This window comes from Populus nigra, chromosome 2, assembly GCF_951802175.1.
Source record: "Populus nigra chromosome 2, ddPopNigr1.1, whole genome shotgun sequence".
NCBI classification, from domain to species: domain Eukaryota; kingdom Viridiplantae; phylum Streptophyta; class Magnoliopsida; order Malpighiales; family Salicaceae; genus Populus; species Populus nigra.
The window spans coordinates 44,890,837-44,904,523 of record NC_084853.1 but is presented as its reverse complement, the minus strand read 5'-3'; the positions used below and the strand labels follow the sequence as shown (position 1 = coordinate 44,904,523).

Here is a 13,687-nt window from a genome sequence, read left to right as displayed (position 1 = left end):
TCGTTATTTGCATGTGTTAAGACTTGAGCAGATATGCATGTGCTCCACGATACAATTCGTCAACTCAGCATGTTGTAAAGTTTAAAAATAACTAAAATTTGACCTTTCTTTGTCACTTAGACCTAATTAACATGACGAACTACTCAGGTTAAAAAAACATATAATCTAAGGTGAGGGTCCAGTTTAAGATCTTACAATAATCGCAAACTTATGATATTGAACATCTAATCAGGACAGGATCAAATGATATACTAATTAATCATATAATCGGGAACATATGATATTAAACCTTACAATAATTCTGATCTGGCCATGCATGTTGATTGGCATTGTAACTTGTAAATCGAACTTTAATCAAAACTGAGCAAGAAGGTGCTTTGGAAATTGGCTTTTCTTACGAAAAGGCCTGGAAGGCCACGAAGGATTCAAAGGTATTATTTTGCATGATGATTTGAGTTATTAGACCAGCGTCTAGAGTTGACAAGCGAGCATCCAATCATTATTATGTTCGTCTTTTTGCAAACACTTCATGTTAGGTGTCTCTCTGTAGCAACAACGTGCAGGACACTGTCAAAATTAATGATTAATTGGTCAAATAAATGGAGGAGAATTTTTATCCTGATGACGACAGGTTTCATTTACAAGCGCTGCCCCCTTTCTTGTGTTAAGTTACTACCTCTTCCATTGTTTTTTTTTTTTTTAATTAGCACGGCAAGACAAAAATTTCGGTGGAATAATATAGTTTAAAAAATATTGGTAAAATTATAATGTTTGCTATTTTGAATTATGATATTTAATAAATATTGATATTTCTAACTCCGATAACATCATTTTTCAATTTAAAATAATGACAACTTAATATATCACGATTTAGAATCATGATATATCATAAAATTTATCTTTTTCCTTGTATCACAGAATACACACACATCCCCACCCCCTCTCTTTATGCTTATGTGCGGACAACCCCTCTCTCTCTCTCAAAAACTCACAAATAAGGATGTTGTCCTCAAAACACTAAGAACTCTCGCAAAAAATTGTAGTTTGCCACCGCCGTCACTATCGTAATGGCTGCAGCCACTTCCTAATCCTACAAGCAATGAAAAGAGGTCTCTTATAAGATGGATATTTATGCAATGAAAACTTTGTATTGTGTGTGTGATAAATGGGTGTAATTTATTATGGAATTCATTCTAAATTCATACGACATGAAAATAGGATGTGTAAATCCTATAATAACCCTTCAAATATCTAGGATGTGGAGGGAGATTTGGTTATTGGAATTTTGTTGGCTGAAACAATTTGGCTACTGCAACTTCTCAGCCATTTCATTAGCTAGCTATGGTGGTTCCAAAATATGATAAGAAGCCGTGGTTTCAAAACATAATATTTACTTGATTATATGATTTTTAATTATAATTTTTTTAAATATCATGGTTCTGAAACGCACAATATTAATTTAATATCATGTTTTTTAATTGTGATTTTTTATATGTGATATTTTGAAATAATAAAAATCTTAAATTGTACTGTTTCATTAAAATTTATAATTTTTTATGCTATCAACCCAAAATTTGCTCTTCCATTTCGGTTCTAGATTTTTTTTATCAGACATCTTGCAAGAGGTATAACATTTAGTTTTGTCACAACTCAAAATTTATTTGTTAAGTTACCATGATTTTTTTTTACCTTTCTCCTCTGAGAAATCGATAAATATAACTTGACAAAATATCTATCCGACAGTGTGGATGTATGTGTGTGCCTATATATATATGGGGATTTGAGAATAGTTTTCTGAAATCAAGTACCGGACTCTGGTCAATTTAATTTATGGATCGCCGGGTTAAAAATTAAAAAAAATAACATGAAACCACCTTTTAGACAAAAATAAATTTCATGAATTTAACCTTACCAGGACTTACCTGAGTTTGGTTGAATTAATGCATCGATTGCTCTCAAGTTTAACACAGTCAAAATTAAAAATGGTAAAAAATAAAACTTGATCCAATATCCATATCAACATACTAGACGATGCCTAATTTAATAACTACGGATTTGACCTTGAATAGTTAACTGGGAAAGGTTAGAGCTTGGATTCTTAAAGTTGGCCGATCGATTGCTCAAGTTTGACATAATTAATATTTAAAATGGTTCAAAATAAACTCGATCCAGTTTCCATATCAGCATGTCAAACAAGGCCTAATTTAAACTATGGATTTGACCCTGAACAGTTAACTGTAAAAGGTTAGAGCTTGGATTCTTAAAGTTAGATGCTGTAATTTCTTTTTAAAGAGGGTACCTAGAATATTCACCAAAAGCCTATATACAAATTAAACACTATTTGTTTGCACTCCAGATCGAAATGGTGCTTAAATTAATTATATACCATAAAGCATGATAATTCTATGATTTGTTTGACAGCCTTGGGGTAGTCTGGATAAATGGAAATATATGTTCTACACATGGTTAATAACGAATTTGAATTCCTTCTTAATTTAGACTGATTAATGTAGAGAATCCCAAAAATAGTATGCACAAAGTGATAGATCATTACGCCTTGTCCTTGTAGATCAGAAATCCAAAAGTATTACAAATTTTAAGTTGGAAATCAATAAATGAAAACTTAGAAAAAAAAAGGAAGATAATTAATTAGGGAGCATCAGCCTTGCTTCCTGGCTAATCTGTGCAGCTTAAATAATAACATCTGCCTCGTACATCTATATAACCATTGCTAGCAAAAATACAATCACATCCATGAGCAGACCTTTTTGCTTTTTGTCTGTGGCCGGCAAAGATTTTTTCTAAAAAAGCCATGAGTGAGCGCATATACAACCTTAATTAGCCCTTAGAATTAGAAGCAGGAGGTTGTTGATGTAGCTGCTGGTACATGGCAGCCATCCTGCTGTAAGCATCCATTGTCATTGGCTGCATCAAAAAGGTTTAGTCAGTACATTGAGTTCGAAATCATGGGATATCATATATCCTGCTCTGTCCCAATTCCACGCTTACAATGACAGATGTCTGAAGGCATAATAATCTTAAAATTAAATCCAAATAGCACTTGTACAATTCTTCAATATGAGATTGCAAAGCCGTCCGACTCAAGAGTTTATGCTGCTTATAATTACCTGTGTTTGGCAGGCAAGGAACGCAGACATTGGGTCTGCGGCCGTGGTTTGTAACCGGTCATGACCACTTGAGCCATCCCATGTAGTCAGAGGAATGAAAGCGGTGGGGTGAAGTGCTGGAGGAATTCCTGTCATGTTGGAACGAGCTGCAATTGTGTTCATGTCCATGACACCCATTCCCATTCCCATGCCGGCCATTCCCATGCTCATTGGGGCCATCATTGACATTTGGAGTTGCTGTTGCAAAGCCAGTGGCAGCATCATTGGTTGCATATTCATTCTGCTCATCATTTGTACTTGTGCTTGCAATTGTTTCAAATATTCGATCACTTCATCAAGCATTGAGGCTTTGTCCGTCTAATACAAACAAAGAGAACATATATCAAGGAATCATAGCTGATAGTATATATACCAATCAATAATGTTTTCTTTCATTTAAAGAAATCATCTCGTGCAAGGATTTTAATTGAAATCATGCATAAACACAAGGGCAGGCATCAGGGCATGCATAAGCAGAAAGATTTATGTGGTATAGCAGGTAGTTTTCTTCGTACCAAACAACCTTCTGTCAGGCTGTCCCCATGTCGATTTGGGTATGTGGACTAGGATCACTTGATCTGTCCCAAGATACTCTAAGCCATTTGAATGCAAAAAAGGATGAGATCGATGGACCACATTTATACCATCATGACGTGTTTGTCTGTTCTGATTATTTATTATTGAAGCTATTACTGCAGCTGCATTACACGACATGAATCTAATGTAGAAACACATTATTAGATGGATCCATAAAGACAAGACCTGAACCTTCGAACTTATGGCTAGTAATTCTTAGTTACGTTTTGAACGTGAGATTTTCGGCTTTTAAAAAAAAAATTCTGAAGCAAGCTCGCATTATTGAGTAGCAACACGGGCAGGCTTTTCCGTCACCAAGTTGTCCCCTATAGTGGGAATAACAAGAGCACCTAAAAGTTTGAAATGCGATGCCGACACTCTATACCAAGTGACCATGATTTTTATGAAGGATATTGACATTTCCAAACCAGATCCAAGATCACAAAGGTAGCTATGACTATGCTCAAGGATATGTGAGGCTAGCTCTTTAGAATATATGATAGCAAAGTAGGAACTACTTTTGTGATAGTAGCCACTTTACTGGGGTTTCTTTTTCTTTTTCCTTTTGCTTATCATATATACTTTGAAGTAACTAGTTGGGAATTTCAGCACGGACCACCTTGAGATGGGCCTTAAAGAGTTAAAAGAGTTAGTGTATAGCTTCTTCTTTTTTTGATATATTTTCATGGAATAACCATTCTTTACATGGAAACACCTGCATAAATGGAATGATCAAGATGAATTTCCTTTTTTCTTTTCTTTTTTTGCAGTTTGGCAGGATTAAAACTCACAAAAACTACGGTGCCAATCATTAATTTGCCTAATTAAATGATGAGGAAAACTGTGATATGATTGATTTATTGCTTCAACATAAAGGTGAAGAGGAAATTCTACTATTTCAAAGAAAAGTTCACAGCAATACGGGAAAAAAAATAAAGAAAGAAAGTGCATAACAAAAGAAAAACAACACCAACATATATTTGATTGCAGCAAAAGACATTATGAGCTCCACAAACAATTGCTAAAAAAAAAGTATAAAAAACCTGAATTCGGAGGATGGATTCTTTGAATTCCATCCCACGGTTTTGACTGGCAAGTAGTTTCCCATAGAATTCAATATCATCAAATGGTGAGTAAACTTTGCCAGTTCGAGAGAGAACTGTGCTTGCATAAATGCGATCATAAAACATGCCATACTAGAGGCCTAGCAATTATATAATTTTTTCTTTTTCTCAGGAAGTAATCCGATCTTAACCCTCTTGTTTTGCAATAATCTAGAAGTAACTTGGTCTCGGTGTATGATACTGGCTTGGCTGGGAAATAATCTTACCATAATTTTTTTTTTAAAAAAAAAAACCCAAGACGGACCACAATAATTGGTGGCTATTTCCACTTTTGACGAGAGGATGCATGTTAATTATTAAACAAGATTGGTAGGTGCACAATATGTAATGGTGATCAAGTGCCATAAACGCGCATGGGTAAAATTTAAAGAGCTTCTTTGTAATACACTGAAAAGTTACCGAAGAAACTTTTCGTACCTTACTGGAACTGGGGACCAATTTCTGTAGTGTCTTCATTCTCTGGTTTATCTTATCTCTCCTTTTCTGCCAATAAAATCGAGAGCAACATTGAACAAAAAACAAAAGGATTCGGTACCAGCAATGATGGTGCATAATATGATACTTGAAACCTATATATATAGCGTTAAAATGGTTGAATTGTAATTAGATATTTAAGTGATTTTATAATAATAATAATAATAACAAGGACCTCTGATGGGTCAATTGCAAAAAGTCCACAGAAGGACTTGATTTAAACTGAAGCCTTATTATAAAGCTTTAAAGTGGTAAACACTTAATAATTAAATTCTCATGAGATCTCCTGTGTTAATCCAATTATTTGTTCAGTCAAATCTTCTATTCCAACACCATGATTTTCTCCAATTATGGAACCTATCATTAACTTAAAGCGAAACAAACTTCTTTTAATATTCTATTAATTTATTTCGTGCTGTAAGACATTTTCCAGGAGAGGGAACATACTCGTTCAGATTGGTTATGGATAGCAGCAGCCCTGCTTCTTTTGGTGGAAACTGAGGACTTCCCATTTCCTTTCTTCTTGTCATCTTCCTTGCCCGCCTCCCTCTTTTAAAACCAAAACAAACCCAAAAAATTAAAATAATAACAAAAAACAAAACTACTCCGATCGATACTATAAATTGATAAAACATAATATCCAAAATAAATTAGCTTGCCTGTGGTCTGCTGTGACAAACTGAGTCATTCTCGTCAGCAGTAAGGGTCTTAGTACATGGGTTGGTGCCTGAGCTGGTGTTTTCTTGCGACCCAAAAGAAGTGGAGGTAAACCCAACACCGAACTCTCTCTCGCAACTGTCCACCGTCATCTGCTGGCTGTCCTTCTTGCCAAAAGTGGCACTATGGTTGACGCTTTGGTCTCTGCTCCACTCGGGTGGTACTGGGACACGCGCCACCCTCGCACGTTTCCCAGTGAGGAGACCATCTTCGTCTTGCGTGGCAGCTGGGGCACTGCAAGACCCCACACGAGTGGAGCAACCCACCACACACGTGCCTAATCCCGCTGGGCCGGAGTCTATCACCTGCGTTGTCCGGCCTTGATCAGACCGGTTCGAGCAAGGAACTAAAGCGTCCATGGTCATTGTGGCGGAGGCTGAGGCCTTATGGTGGTTAAACCATGGGATGAGGTCATGGTCCGAACCAGTACTGTTGTCAAAAGTTGCTTTGTTGCATTGGGGGACACATGTAGCTTGGTTGACAATGGATTCAAGGGTGCCACTGGCGCGTGGCTTGTCCCATGTGTACTTAGAGGGTGAAGTGGAGGCTATTGGTTTGGCTGGCACGCGCGGTGGTCCTAGGCCGTGCATGGCTATCTGGCCGTTCTCCCATGTTAGCTCTGCTACTTCGTAGTCTAACCTGCACCAGGAAACACCCTATATCATCACTATACATATCTTTCAACACACACAGACACGCATATAGATATATATTGACATGATCTGGCAATCTTATATGCATCTACGAGTAGGGGAGATCAGTACATGGGCACGTCTGGTGCGCTGGAATTGGAGTGGAAGCGAAGGGAGAGTTTGGGAGCTGTGGTGCGATTGTCATCAACTTCCCAGCTGGGAACGCACTGATGACTCATTTTGAGAAAGTTTTCTTGTAGGATATGAACTTGAAAAAAAGTGAGTTATCTTTTTCTTTGAATAGATTCTGCAGACGACTTTCGTGTGTTTCTGAGAGGGATACTGGTGGTTCATATGGCTATGGGAATGGAGTTGTTGTTGTCATGGCTGATGTGTAGATTTGCGCTCTTTTATGGCTGTGATATATCAGAACATTTTGAGAGAGAGAAGAATTTATTCTAGTCCAATATGTGTGGTAAAATTGAAAATTCGACCAAAAGAGAGAGAGAGAGAGAGTTTTTCTCTTATTTTTCCATTAGTAATCATGGATTAAGCATTAAATAATTGACAGCAATATGTCTATTCGAAACAACCACCCAAGATAATTTCTCAATGATAAGAGTATAGCAAAAAATACTAGCAATACAAAAGCTATCATGATCACACGCACTCAAACGCGTGCTTACGTGTGTATATGTAATTCAATGGTAACAAATGTTTTTAGAATAATTTACGAATCAATTAAGATTATTTTTTAAAAATAATTTTAAGGATATGCTGTTTTAGTTGATCTGATATATTTAAGAAAATAAATTTCGTTTTACATGCTAATTGTAGTATTTCACACACACACACACACATATATATATATATATTTATTTATTTATTTGAGCCCGCGCTATGTGTGTATGTAAGATTATATTAATAGCTAAACCCTCTACTTTTTTTCCCTTTCCATTCCTCTTTCTATCTCTATTTTTTTTAATCATATTATAAAATCGACTAAATTACAATAAAAAATTACTATTTAATCTAGTTTTAAATCCGAGTTAGACAATAAATTGAGTTAAGAGGTTTTTTCCTATCAATTAATTTATTATTTTTTGTCATTTTCTTTCTCAAACTTTTTTTATTAGACATTCAAGTTATTTTTAAATTGGTCAAGTTGACTGAATGATGTTGAAACAACTTTCATAAAGTTTAATTTAAAAAAAATAGGGTAGGCAAGAAAGGCTAGGAGAGTATATTTTTGTTAATTTCATCTTTTTTTTTCAATTTTATTCTTAATTTTTTTTTTACCAATCGATTGAGTTGCCTTTAGACTGACCAAGTTGACTAGGTCATATTAAAATAATTTTTACGTAATTTAATTTTAAATCTAGACTAAGCAAGAAGTTGAATTGGGAGGTTTCAAGATTTACTCATTAGACCAAGTTTAATAACAATATCAAATAATTTTGTAAAACCTTGATTTTTTAAAATTTGATTTGCAATGTAATGTACCTATAAAGTAGTTAAAACCTAATTAATTAATTTTTTTATAATAAATAAATTTTATCATAATTGAAGTGATCAATACTACAAAGAATTAAAAGGTAAAAATGTATCGAACCAAGTAATTAAAGGATATACTAGCTAATTTGGAAGTTGAGTTTTGTCTAACCTTCACAATCAAATACATACAGAAAGAGAAAAGACCATTATCAAGTAAAGCAAGACGAGAGATAATTATTGAAAAAAAAAATTGACGTGAGATAATTTAAAAAAGATTGTTTATTTAAAAGAGGTTGTTTATCAACGACAGGGTGACCTGGCCGGTGCACAGGGTTTGGTTGTACCATAATCTTTTCACTCCTCAAGTCTTTCCTATCTTAACTTAGGTTTAAGTTAAGGTTCAACCTAGCCAAGAACAGACAGAGTTAGGTGCCAAGAATACACGGAGTTAGGTAGAGGAGAGAGACCAAGAGCCTGTTTCGCTCCGCGATTAAATTTGTATTTGATTAAATTTAAAAAATTTTTTTTGTTAAAATTAGATGTGGTTTGTAATTTTTGAATCGTTTTGATGTGCTGATATCAAAAATGATTTTTAAAAACTAAAAAAATATCATTAACATGCATTTTAACACAAAAAATTATTTGAAAAGCACTCGTAACCATACTATTAAACACGCTCTAAAAGGAGGGAGAGACCACAAAAATGGCAGCCTTCAAATCTTTTTAAATGTGAATCATCAATAGAAAATATTTTTTTTTAATTCCTTAATCTTAACATAAAATAGTTTTTTTATATATAAAACTGTAAAAACTAGTATAAAAAAACAAACTATATATATACGCCCGCATACGCTAGCAAAAAGAAGAAGAAGAAAATACTATTAATAGTAAGTATCGAGTGTAAACTTTGAATAAATGAAGCTTGTCCTATTCAGAACAGTTGTGGTGCGAAAGATAAGAAAGAACTCTAATGCACGTGGAGCGTGAAAAGGCGGAAATTTTTTGTGGCAGCTGATAGAAAACAAAGGCGGATGCAGTGCCACTGGAATCCGGACGATATCTGATCTACCATCGGAAGGTGCGTGACAGAGGTTCCACTGGATTTGAGCCCGAATCTCCTCTATAAATAACAAAAATTAAAAAATTATTAGATTTTGAAGAGAAGTCATTAAATCTCAATTTTAAATCCAAGACATTAATTATTTTATTTATAAAATAAAAATACCTTTGAGGTTTTGATTAAAACAGAAACTATCAAAAACAAATTAAAATTTATGCGAACGCACAAGTTTGAAATTTGAATGGTCTATCTATAAATAAACTAAAAACAAAACCTGAGATATGTATGATTCAGAGATGGGCTGTAGCTTCGAGCTTCTCAAAAAGATTATAAAAAGCTTCTCTAGCTTTTTTTACTGTGAATTTCACAACCAATTTTTAATTTTCCAATGGATTTGAATTATTAATATTATTATATATATATATATATGCTGTAATTTATATATAAAAATTACATGCAATTTGCAAGCAAGACCACCCTCGTCAGAATCTCCCATGGCATATGGCATGAGGATGAGAAATGGTTTCTAGGAAATTGCGATGTCGGATTTGTGTTTTTACGTTGGCGCTTCACACGTGTAGTCTTATTATCCAGCTCAAGACACGGTTGTTTGGAGCTCACCACGTGTCACCACCACCCTCGGTTTCAACAGACTGTCAATAAAACTTCTGATTATTGTCAGTCATGCACGCTGTCAAGGTAGAGTTATAGCAATTTCATCCTGTTCAGATTAATTATTTGATTCAATTACATTAGACTTTTAGTTTATTTGTTTCGAGTAAAATAAAAAAAGGGGTAAAATTCAATTTAATTTGACTAGAGTTGAACTGTTACACATGAGGGACGTTCAGCAGCCTCTCAACTTGGTTTTTTTTTCTTACTTCATCTATTTTATGATGTAATATGTAAATTTTAATTTTATTATTTATTAAGATTTTTCATAATATAATTTAGGAATATTTTTATTTTAAACATAGGTTTAAAATTTATATTCTATTTTATTATTTTATGATTCATGAATTGAAATGCAATTTATTTTTCAGGCTTATATTTTATTTTTGTAAAATAGATTGAGAAAGACAAAAAAAAATCCATTATAATATTTCAATTGTATCAAAGACAAAATAGAAAGAGATTGATGAATTTAAATATTCCAAATGGAATATAAGTGAAGCAAAATCCAATTTATCATCTTTGAATTCTGAATCCAATAAAGTTTCATTGTGTAAACATTTCCCTTTTCTTATATGTTTTCCCTTATGTAACAATTCATCTTATTGGAATTAGAGCTGTAAATCATGAATAACATTTATTTTTTGGATATTAAGTTATAATCATACGAGGATATTGAGAAATTTTATGATGTTTAGAAAATAACTAATTAATAACATTCTATTAATTATTTTTAAGTTCACTTAAAAAAAACTAAAAAAAAATCAAAGAAAAATATTCTTATAATTTTTGGTAACTTATTAATTTCATCTTCTTTTTTCTTTATATATATATATATTAAGATGAGCCTACAAAAAAACTAATAGTGTGTTATTAGTTACTCCCTGAATATCATAAAAAATTTGTGGAGTTTTTTTTTCTTTCAAATATTTGTTTTTTTTTTTTTTTTATCCAAGCATAAACCAACATGTAACCCTCCCCATCCGTAAACATATGTGTGTGTGTAGACACACACACCCATTCATTTCTTTTCATGGTTACTAAAGAGAGGATGGTAAAGAGAGAACTTAAGAGAAGGACTGCCTAGTGGGGCGGAAGTCGAAGATTATAGAAAACTAGGCAAAGGAGAAACTAAGAAAGAGATTGTGGAATGCAGCAACTGCAAAGTTAGGCTTGTATAGATTTTTATCGGTTAATTTACATGGAGGACGACTATCTATTGTTTAATTTACAGGGACTTGGGGACTGGTTTTTAACGGGCAGTCGGTTTATATAATTCCTTCCAAATTATCATCGGAATCCAACCATACATGCCGGAGGCTGGATTTGCTCGAGTTTGAAGTCAGGTGCGGTATGGAATGATTAAGGGCCTAATATCGAAGCCCATTTAACAAATAAAAAGACGTGCCTAGTCTCATGCTTGTTTAGGCCATTTCCTAATTATCGTTGTTTGGGCCATTTTGTTTAATGTAGGTGTTGAAAACTTGAGTCCAAATAAGATGCTCTAATGAAATGTGGAGATTATAATCACAAGGTCAACTACAGCTCTGCTTTCAGACAAGCCGACCAAGGCTTATTAGCCATCTCCTATTGTTTAATGAACGATCAATTGGAGAGCTACCAAATTACCAATATACAATAAGAATATATAGTAAACAACTAAGTGGGAAATTTATATTTTAAATTTTTGGAAGTATTATGAATCATGATCAATGGGATCCTGGGTCTTGCTCCCTGCCAGAGATGCACGACGCATCCTCTGCAGCAAGATTTGTTCAGGCGAATCGACAATTTCCAACATGAAATTGCCCTAGTTTGACTTAATAAAACAAATCCCTTGTATATCTAGCTGCCTCTAGATAATGGCCCTAGTTCTGAATAAATGCTCATCATGACTTGGCCTCCATGGAAATGAACCTAATCCTATCCAGAGACTCCATAACAACTCCAGTTTAAAATTTAAAAAAAAAAACAGCAGAGCAGCAGTTTTTCCAGCATATTCGTCATGCTAGCTCTGACCCAGACGGCAATTGCATATCCAAATGTTAAAAAGGAAAACACACAACTCGATTAGAGTTCCAATTAACCAGATGAACATACCACAGTAATCAACTAATGCGATGCATGAGTTATTTTCAAGAAATAAGGTTTGCTAGCTAATCACAGGTGAGTTAAGAGCACCGCTTCATCTTCCATTCAGAACTGTGAAAAAAGAGAAATGCCAAAAGCGTATGGGATAATTAGTACTGCCTGTATAAGCCGTGTAACCATCAAATCAAAGAGTGATCAATTTCTGTTCTGATGCACTCCAACTTGTGTTTACACTTGTGATTGTAAGAAACTCCAGATCAATATTGATGTTGTCTCATATTTCATTTAGCAGAACAATCCCACGCCTACAAAATGATAAGAAACAAGAACTCTTAAATCCAATAAGATGAGACATAAGAACCAATAATCAGTCATTGTTTTAATTAATGTCTTGCCCTTGATAAAACTCAACCTTATAATTATCGGCCCGGGTAATCTAGCTTAGAATCTTTTCATCCCGAAGCCTTGACACCTTGCTAGCAAGCAATATACGGTGCAGTCGTATTGCTCAAGATGACAACCAGAAATATGGTGATTGCTCAAATATATAGTTAAAAACAGAGCTTTTTATTTGACAAACTATACAATAATACATTTATACAAGGTAAGCATTCAACACAAATTGATCAGAACCAAAAGCTACCATCTTCTACCACTCTGTTCAACATCTATAAGCACATCCCTGTCCCGAACCAATGACAGAGTCACGCTCCTTGGTTTCGATGGTGGTAGTATAATCCCAAACCGAATAGTAGCCCAAAATCTTTAAGATTGAGAACAGACCATTTTCATCTCATCTTAAGGCTTAAATCTTTTGAAATTAAAACTTCAAACTCAATTAACAAATTCAATTGTTCCGGGACCTAATAACCTTTATTCTTGATCCATGTGTACGGAAGAAAGGAGTTGAGGTTCAAACCCAACAACCTCTTCAATAAGGAAAAAAACTTGCTACCACGCACTAGGACGACAGCTTAATCCTAATGAACTTTGTATTTCAAAGCACAACAGGAAAACCATTTTCTCCGTTGGGTGCCACAGGTAACCCTTCGTAAATCTCATTCTTCTGCAGCTTTGGTAAAGCAAGACTCCGTAGCTTCCATACATATAATAGCTTCTTCCTTGCTTGTTCCATTACCATCCTTGCATGTCTCTTTAAGCGTATCTCTTCGAATCTAAAATTAAAGCTCTTCCCCTTTTTTTCCGGCTACTCTGATAACTAGTTAAAGTCAAAGGATGCTTTGTCTGTGTCTTCTGAAACATCAAGTGCATTTCTTTAGGTTGTGATCAGATCATGAACTGGGTCCTTTTTCGGATTCTGGCTACGATGTGACAGGTAGCGATGGATCACTTGTTAATCTATATATCAAATAAAATCAATTACAAAAAGATTGAATTGTTAATGCAACAATTATAGTGATTGATTTACTGGATGGGCTGGATGGCCTGGTATAGCCTGTCAATGCAACAAATAACGCGGAAGCCCTTAGTCCCATAGTACTTCTTTGGGCCGAAACATTTTTATGCCATTTTTTTTTCCTATCGTCGTTGTCTTGCTGACGTTTTCCTATTAAAGAAAAAAAGTAGATTTTGGTTTTCAACAGGAGAGACAAAATTGATTAACGAAGTGGTTATTATCGTATTCTTACGGTCAGCTACAGTCGCATTCAGACAAGGTGA

General features: G+C 34.4%; 1 protein-coding gene across 1 annotated transcript; it reads right to left on the bottom strand.

Moving 5' to 3' along the window:
* Window positions 1–2,526: 2,526 nt before the first annotated feature.
* On the bottom strand, window positions 2,527–7,103 carry LOC133683086 (transcription factor UNE10). The gene is made up of 6 exons (XM_062106601.1): window positions 6,823–7,103; window positions 6,001–6,697; window positions 5,789–5,890; window positions 5,285–5,350; window positions 3,129–3,485; window positions 2,527–2,925 (listed from the first exon to the last, which is right to left on the bottom strand). The coding sequence occupies exons 1-6, from the start codon at window positions 6,927–6,929 to the stop codon at window positions 2,839–2,841; spliced, it is 1,416 nt and encodes a 471-aa protein (XP_061962585.1). The 5' UTR covers window positions 6,930–7,103; the 3' UTR covers window positions 2,527–2,838.
* Between the last annotated feature and the right edge of the window lie 6,584 nt (window positions 7,104–13,687).